The sequence below is a fragment of the Gavialis gangeticus genome, unplaced genomic scaffold, assembly GCF_001723915.1.
Source record: "Gavialis gangeticus isolate Ggan-Ray unplaced genomic scaffold, GavGan_comp1, whole genome shotgun sequence".
Taxonomy (NCBI): Eukaryota; Metazoa; Chordata; order Crocodylia; family Gavialidae; genus Gavialis; species Gavialis gangeticus.
In genome coordinates this window covers 12977390-12986435 of record NW_017729034.1, presented here as the reverse complement: position 1 = coordinate 12986435, position 9046 = coordinate 12977390, and the positions used below count along the sequence as shown (strand labels likewise).

The 9046-nt window shown below is 44.6% G+C and overlaps 1 protein-coding gene across 1 annotated transcript in view; it reads left to right on the top strand.

Moving 5' to 3' along the window:
- SPAG17 (sperm associated antigen 17) overlaps nucleotides 1-9046 on the top strand; it is a 469533-nt gene that overhangs the window by 43537 nt on the left and 416950 nt on the right. Inside the window, exon 3 of the mRNA XM_019526871.1 lies at nucleotides 1129-1188. Within this exon, the coding sequence (XP_019382416.1) occupies nucleotides 1177-1188 (12 nt within the window). The 5' untranslated portion in view covers nucleotides 1129-1176. The remainder of the gene's footprint in view (nucleotides 1-1128; nucleotides 1189-9046) is intronic.

Below are 9046 nucleotides of genomic sequence, written 5' to 3'. Positions count from 1 at the left end.
CCTCACCAATCAGGCCCCAGAGACTCACCCTCCATGTCCCCTGATTGGCCCCTTGGGTCACCTGAAGGGGGATAAAAGGAGCTGCCTCAGGAGAGACCAGCAAGGGACAACAAGGAAGGAGCTTCACAGAGCTGAGCCAGTGGGGTGGGAGCAGTGCCCCAGAAGAGCCTTATGGAGCAGGACCTGCAGACAGCAGTGGGACCCCCAGCTGTGCGGCGTGTGGCCGGCAGGAGAGGCCCCCCACTGGGCTCCAGGATCCCCTGGGAGAGGCTGCAGCCAGCAGGAGAGGCTCCCCAGCTCCAGGAAGGATCTGAGCAGCAACCTGATGGGTTCCCAGCTCTGCTTCCAGCTCCTCCAATCAGAGGCCAGACAGCTCAACGTGAAGCCGGGGCTCCGGGAAGGTCGAGACCCCTAGCAGGCTGGGGCAGTGCTACTAGTGGTGGCTGTGTGGCAGCATTCTTGCCTACCATGTGGGAGATCTGGGTATAAGTCCCAGCAGAGGTGACTTGGGGTGAATGAGATAACAAGAAGCAAATCTTCTTGCAGTGGAAAGGGGCCATTGTGTTTTCCCCCCTTTCTCCCCCTCCAGGTACCAAGGCCCTATGTTTTCTTGTCATTTGACATTTTGCGTCTTGTGCCTTTTCATATTTCACCAACCCATATTGTTTGTTCTGCTGTTTGTGTTTTATATTTTGTTAAGCCTGTTTTTGTCAATGATTGTAAGTGTCTAACCTTTGTTGAATCCTGCCCCCTTGGGGCATTGTAGTGTCCACTATACCCTCTGATTTATGCCTGTTATGTTTCCAGTATTAAAAGGTATATAGTTAAGTCCCCATTGGTGGTCTGGCTCTGCTCTATAGGGGAGGAGAGTCCCTACACCTCCCACAGTGCTTGTGCACCTGCTTTGATCCCTTTAATTGGAGAGGGGGTACCTCTTGGAGTACGGCCCGGGTTACATAAGTAATAGAGTTTTACTACAACCCTTAGAAAATGATGATAAAGTCTAATACATCTCACTTTTAGGCATTCAAAGAATACTCAAGAAAAACTTGATTTCAACAAACATAAGATATTTATTTAAATAAACAAATCCATTATTCATAGTAGCACACTTTGTTTATCTTACAGATCCTGGAAGCGGGAAATCAAAAGGGAAAAAAGACCAAAGATGTGCCTATGTATTATGAGGTAGGTTAAATCATTTTTTGCAGTCAACATTACTTTTTGAGTTGTATATACCTAATTAGTTGTTTTGCGTAGGCAAGCCAAAAAAACTCCTACCCAGTCGGTTATAGCTGATAAAAACACCTGTGGTGCCAAAATGCCGAAATTGCTTCCTTTCTGTTCTGTTGCACCTTAATCAGGAGTTCACTAAAATATCTGTGCAGAAAGCAAAAAAGGAGTATATGAGGAGCAAGTTATCTTTTGGGACATTGATTTTATTATCATGTTCATGATATATTCTGTAGATGTATTTTGGTGGTGGGCTCATATTAAAGAGGTATAGCTGAAGTTTGTTCTTTTGGACATTCATGGTAATTGACATGCTTAACCCTTCTACACTAGAGAAAGAACAGACCTCTAGAAACAGTATTCATACTGGACTATCCCTATGACAGCTACTTGATGTAAAATTCTAACTTGGTTGACCCATTGGGGTATATTTGAAGAGAAAGGCTATGAAATCCAGTAATTAGAAAGTTGCTTAAAGTTTGCATTTTAGCTCACTACTGAGTAATTATTTTTTTGTGTCTCTGTTTTTGATGGATTTTATAACAGGTCTTTTTAATTACAGTCTGTTTTTCACTAATGCCAGAATACTATCTGAAAACATCCTATTACCATGACTCTGAATTTTATGCAATTAACCCTTCCCAGTAAACTTATTTTATGCTTTTGGGATCCTAGAGTCTTTTGGGGATTTTGACAGAAGGATTTTAAAGTTTGGCCCTATAGAGGAGCTTTGCATGATACCTATATTTAATTACTAATAGCAGTTTTCTGGTGGTGTGCATACTTATTAAATTCCAGGTGTTAATGCTGTGTCTCATTAGCTGCTTACTGTATTCGTAGATTCATAGACTGTAAGGTTGGAAGGGACCTCGGAAGATCATCAGGTCCAGCCCCCTGCACCAAGTAGGAAAGATAATTGGAGGTCAGGTGATCCCAGCAAGGTGACTGTCTAGTTTTCTCTTGAAGATTTCCAGGGTAGGTGATTACACCACCTCTGGAGGAAACTTTTTCCACAGTCTAGACACCCTGACTATGAAAAAGTTATTTCTAATGTTGAGCCTGAATCAATCTTTTAGGAGTTTGTGGCCATTACTCTTGGTTTTCCCCTCGGGTGCCCTGGTGAACAGTTGCTCACTGAGCCCTTGATGTACTCCCCTAGTGCAGTGGTAAGCTGCCACCAGGTCCCCTCTCAGCCGCCTTTTCCTCAGGCTGAAGAGTCCCAGATCCTTCAGCCTTTCCTCGTATGGCTTGCCTTTTAAGACTCTGATTATATGGGTGGCTCTTCTTTGGACTCTCTCAAGCTTGTCAATGTCCTTGTTAAAATGTGGTGCCCAGAACTGGACTCAGTACTCCAGCTGTGGTCTCACTGGTGCTGAGTAGAGTATTCTTCAAAGACACTTTTTTAAACAAAGAATATAAAATACCTGCCTTGACCTTTTCTGACATGGCTGTTGCAAACTAAAAGACTGATCACACTATGACAAGCATAAAGATTCTTCCTCTCTTGGCAGAGTTTTGCTCTTCAGTATTCCCTATGGGTGTCTACTGTAGAGTCTGCATTCAACATTTTCATTGATGATCATGATAAAAAGGTTCAGAGTGAATTCACAATGTGCAGCAGAGGTATGCAGTTTTGACCTGAAATGAGGATTTTACCTTCTCGGGAACAAATATATTATTCAATGGCAGAAATAATCCCTGTAAGTTTTCCACACTTGTGGTTTAATCTTGAGAGAGACTGCAATCTTTTTAGGCTGTGGGGCAGAATGACCCAGTTCAGGTCAAAGGTGGGTGAGCAGGCACTAGGATCCAGCTGCTACTACTACTTCTCCATGCAGCAGCACAAGGAAAGTGACCACTGTTGAAGCCCCCACATAAATGCCACCAAAGCCCCAAGTCAGCTGGCCAGATCAGATGGCTCCATGATGATTTTGTGTTTTCTTTCATGACACTGATAAATATAGCATAGGGTCAAGAACTGATCCTTGTGAAACTTGAATAGAAAAACATCCATTTGAGGATTCATTTTTTTACAATTATATTTTAAGACTTGTCAGTTTTTAAATCTTTTAATACGTTCCCTACTAATCCTGTATCATTCTTGTTTCTTAATCTGAATGTAATGGGGTACCTACTTCAAAGTCTTAGAGAAACCTATTACATTTATGCTATTACCATCATCAACCAAACTTGCTATTTCATCAAAGATATCTAGGTAGCATAATAAAATCTACTTTTCATAAAATCACATTGGTTGGTGTTTAATTACATTTACTCATATTTAATGTAGTATTAATTGACTCTCATATTAGCAATTCTACTGTTTTACACAAGGGTTAGTGCCAGACCTATAATTATCCAGGTAGTTCCATTTCTGCTTTTTAATATATTGACAATATTAACTTTTTTCCTATTCCTTGGAATGTCTCCAGTGTTCCAAAAGTTATTAAAAAGTCATCATTAACAGACCAGAGAGCATCTTGGCCAGCTCTTCTAAAACTCCTGGATGCAGCATATCCAGCCTGCTGATTTAAAAAAAATGTAGTTCTAGTAGCTGCTGTTTAACATCCTCCTGTTAGGGTGGATTAGGTTTGGGGCAGTCAGTACAAGGGGTTGGGTTAAAACAGGAGTTATGTGGAGAGTGCTGAGTTCAGTCCAAGTCCAAGATATCAAGATGGGAATTGCAATGAAATCAGGTCAGAGCAAGTTGTTGATTGTACCAGGAGGTTCAAGCCAGGAGCACACAAAGGCAGAGAAGGTGAGAACAGAGTAATCCATGATGGTAGCAAGCACACATAGTGTGGGAGCAGAAACAGGCAGGGATCCAGGCAGAAGTGATATACAGGCTCAGACTAGGCAAGGGTGCAGGTAGGAATTTAAGCAAGGATCAAAGCAAAGAGTTAGTCTAAGCAAGGTTCAGGTGGGATCTAGGCAAGAGCAACAGGCAAGCAGGGTCTCAGACAGGTCAGGAAATGCAAACAAGTGGTTTGTTGCTCAGAAAGTTGTCTGCTGTCTGGTCTCAGTTTATAAAGGCCTGTGGGGCTTTCTTTGTGAGGACACTGGGGATGACTCTGCCAGTGCCCTGATTACCTACATCTAGGGCCTGCAGCTGGATGAGTGTCCATGGTTTCTCTTGGAATAGAATATATTTCATCATCATCATCATCATGTATGACCACATGTAGCTTTTTCCCAGATACAGAACTGAAATATTTATTTAATACTTTGGGTGTTTTGTAGGCTATAGAGGCCTTAAGCTGTTTTAATCATAGTAATTACATGTATCTGCTTGAACTATGGTTTGGCTAAGAGGAGAACAGGCAGAGGAAATGCTGGAGCAAGAGAAGGCTGAAAGGTGTTAAATATTTTAGAAAGCTTAAGTAAAATGGATGGAACAAAAACTAGAAGTTATGAGGTCATCTTGAGTATGCTTAGCAATTTGATAATAGACAAGGCTAATTTTACAGAAGATGATGCTTATATAGGGAATAAGACTTGAATAGGGAATAAGAATATTGTGACAGGAGGCACGTTTGGGGCTGAGTCTCGTGTCGGCCCACCCACCTGTCTGCAGTGCAGTCCACCCTGTCTCACCTGCCACGACTTTGCTGTTCCCTTTACTGGTGGTATAATGCGGGAGGTTGCCCATTACATGCCCTGATGCCAGGGGGCACTACCCACAGCTCTGAACCTCCCGTACACTGCGGCCCATGCCTCACAGATGGCATCTCAGTTCTTAAAGTCTCCAGCCCCAAACTGGGCCCTGTAATGATCTAGTCTGGACCCCAACTACATTCGTTTCATTAGGCAGCCTACTCCACGCTCATTCTCAGATGCCAAACTCCCTGCACTCTTCTCCCTCTCAGGCACGGCCCCCCTGGGACCTTTCACCATGCAGGGCCTGGCCTTACCTCCAAGGCCAGTCAGAACCCCAGGTCCCTGGCTCTGGGCATCCCTTGTGATGGGCTCCTGGCCCTTTTGACCCTTCTGGTCCTGGCCCCAGCATTGACCAGTTGAGGGTGCCTCAAGTCAGACTTCTGAGCAACTAGCCCATACTCTCTTACATGGGTCTGCCTTCTTGGGCCCTACTATAGGGTTACCCACGCGGTTGTGGGGGCTGGGGTTATTAAGGCACCCTGAGTCACCTTTCATCATGGAGGTTCACAGTCCTGGCATTTGAGTGGGGCTGTTGCATCACCAGCAGTCCCACTAGGCTTCCCTACCCCGGCAGAGTTCTAGGTCATGCCCAGGACAGGAAGCCTCCAAGCCATCCCCATAGCTCCTGCCCTTACCTCCAGGATGTTGTGAGCCTTAGCTCAGCTGGGTGATGTTGTTCCCTCAGCTGCAAGCAACACACTGCCAACTCTGCCTGGCTGACCTTAGTTTTAAAATAGCTGCCCTAATCAGGCACCTGCTGGTTGGGTGCTTGCCACTTTAAGGGCTGGAGCAGGCAAAGTTACACTGCCACAAATATATTAATATTAATTAGAGTAGTACCTATTAGGAACTCTGTAATCTTTTTTTTTTTAAACTTACTTAGTAAGTTTTGTTTTTTAAAATTTTAGCCAAACTATAAAGTACAAAACCTGGATTCACTTTGGAGTTTTTGGTCTTCAGTCTTGAACTACGGTTCTTGCTGAATTGCCCACTTCCAAGTGTACCTGGTTAGTGCTATGTAGAGACTGGGTTTTGAAACCTTTGTAGGAAGGTCCTTTCTCTAAGAGGATAGGCACCTGTTACAGCAGGGGTCAGCAACCCCCAGCCTGTGCACCAGAGAATGGCACATGAGGACATTTTGCTCAGCACACCGCAGTCAGACTGGACTCTGGGCAGCTGCTACCAGCCATGGAGCCCACACTGCTTGAAGCAGGCAGCTGGGAGTCTGCAATTCCTGCTGTGAGCAGCCCAGGTTCCAAGGCCAGCAGCAGCTGCCTGGAGCCCGGGTTGGCTGCAGCCTCCAGGTGCATGGCCAGATATGGGCCTGGGACATATTCCTGTTTTTCAGTTAATTGTTGGAAGGAAATATGTGTCAATCATGTGTCCTCACAATTCTTTTGAGTGTACCAAAAGCTAAGGTGGTGCACAGCCAGGGAAGGAGGGAGGGAGGTGGCCTTTTTGTGGTGGCCTCACCCCTTGCTGCTGATTGGCCGAGGGGCCCCATTCCTACCCAAGGGAATATCCTGTATTCTGGGGATGCATCAGTGGCCATCCTACTGAGGCAGAACAGGAAGCAGGCAGGCAGCAAACAGCTGCACCAGGGTCCAGAGCCCTGGCACTGGTTCCATGGCAGTGGTGGCTGCACACAAGCCTTGGGGCACATGATGGGGAGGGAGCTGGGACAGCGCAAACTAGGCCCCTCCCCTGCTATTCTGAAGGTGCGCATGCACCCATCACCAGCAACAAGGATCAGACCCCTCCCAGGTCCCGTCTGCCTCTCTCACGCAAAGTTGAGGTATGGGAGGAGGTCAGGGTGTTTTTGACACTCCAGCTAAAAATGCTGCCAACCCCTGTGTTATGGGCTTTTTAAGACTTTAGGGCTTAGAAATGTTAAGATTACCTTGCTTTCAAATATCGATATGCCTTGAGATAAATGTGCATTTTATACATTCAATTGTTTGATATGCCTTATCTGTATTGTTTTGGTCATTTGTATCTTTTTTGCCTTTTCCTATTGAATTTACTATTAAAAATGTAGATATTCTTATGTTGTATTTAATTTGGTGGAGCTGCCTCTTCAGACCTTTCTTAGTTCTCAGAATCCATCTGAGAGCCAACACGTTTCTGCATCATCATTGATCATTCTACTGTTTTCATCTAGCATTGTACCATTAATATTTTTAAAACTCTGTCCCTAGTTTACTTGAAAACTCATTGTTTTTTACCTTAACTTTGCTTGTCATAGATTTTTTTCTGTTCTTAGCAGCCCTTAAAAATGTCTCCAGTTTCTAGTTTCTGATTTCTTCAATTTGTTAAATATGTTTTTTGATTGATTCTTACCAGGATTACCTTCTCTTTTGATTTGTGAGACTGTGGCCTCTTGGACATCAGACAAAATGTCCTTTGAAAGCTCCAGATTACTCATGTTTTTCTGTTTAAATTCTTTTTCTGAGCTGATTTGGCTCATAATTCCTTTTAGGTTTGTAAAATTGGTATTTTTGGAAGACACCAGTTGGTGCCTCATTTTTTGCTTTTGTCTGTTAGAAAACTGAGCCATAAATATTCAGGATCATTCATATCTGAATTTTTGTAATTTAGAAAGAGACAGTGCCATGTTTTGTATAGAAGGTCACTTGCATTTCACTTACGCTTACAGTTATTCCTAAATAGGATATAACCTTTGATTTTTAACAATCCAGTCATGTAAATGTTCCTCCCATGTGTCAATAATAATAGCTGGGCTGAATTTTTGGTCATAAATGAGCAAATCCAGTTTCTGTAATAATATACACAGGCTTCTAGCATCGGCATATAGAGGATTAAAGAATCTTTTTTGTGTCCTTGTGAATCTTAATTAATTTTGTTTTCAACTTCTTTATTTTGTGCTCATTACCCTTCACCTTCTCTATTAGTTTTACTAAAGTAACTAATATTTCCTACCTAATGAACCTGTCTTTGGGAAGACTGATTTTCTTTTTATTTATATGAAGACCATCCAAACTTTACATTTCCCTCTGCGATCATGGAAGGTGGTCTAATGTTCTATAAATTCCCCTCTACCTTTAGACCACTTATCTAGCCAGCAACTTACTTCTGAAATCTTCTGAAATTCTCCTAGAAAATTACTTGGATGCACTTCTCTTTCAGAACCCTTCCAGGTTCCCCAAAATTATCTTTAGTCTGTGAAGTTTCCTTTGAACAGTGTTGTTAGTGCCCACATGTACCATTGGCAGGGGATCCCTTCCCACTCATGTCAGAAGCTAGTCTGAACTTAAGAGTTATATCTTATCCCATCCCATCTTATTATCTGTTTGTCCCTTACAGAACATTTTACCCACCCTTCTTAGCACTGAATTCTCAGCAAGTTTCTAGAGGCACTAAGTCTACTGCACTGTTTGCTAGTACCTGTAGATCCAAATTTGCTCTCACTCAGCCACACCAGCAGGGGACCAGCCTCCTGCCTGGGTCAGAGCCATGTGACTGGAAGTTCCTTCAGCCACATGGCAGCGACACCTCTGTAGCTGTTCCAGGCTGGCCTCCAGACCTCTGGCCTGAACTCCAGGGCCCATACCTCTAACTGCCTGGCCCCTGTGTAGTGTGTCCCTCTGCTGTGAGCATATGGTAAGCCCAGATGACACCCAGAGTCCCTGCCTGAGCCCCTGAAGCCCCTGGCAGCACCTGGGATGGCAACATCCCTGACAGTGAAAATAGTCCAGGGCCCCAACTGGACAGAGCAAGAGACTAGTGACATCACAGCAGATGTGGATAAGGCAGATGTGCAGTGGCAGTTTGCCCTGGGCACCCAGGCAAACGCCTACATCTGGTGACCCAGATGCGGGAGTGCATCCATAAGCAGTCTGGGTGGCAGTGCCGTATCAAGATCAAGGCCCTGTGAGCCCAATGGGTCCATTTCATGGACCACAACCCGTGGAATGAGACTGCCCACAGGACCATGTGCTCATGTGGCAGCTGGACTGCATCCTGGCCACAAGGGACCCTGTTGAGCACTGCCATGTGTACCCCAGCACAGATGGGATGTCAGACCCAGTGCAGCAAGACAGTGCTGACAAGGAGTCTCCAGGTGAGAGCCCCTCGGGGCACCTGCAGCAGGATCCAGTGCAATCCCCACTCCTGGCCTCAGCTGGCAGCACAGGCA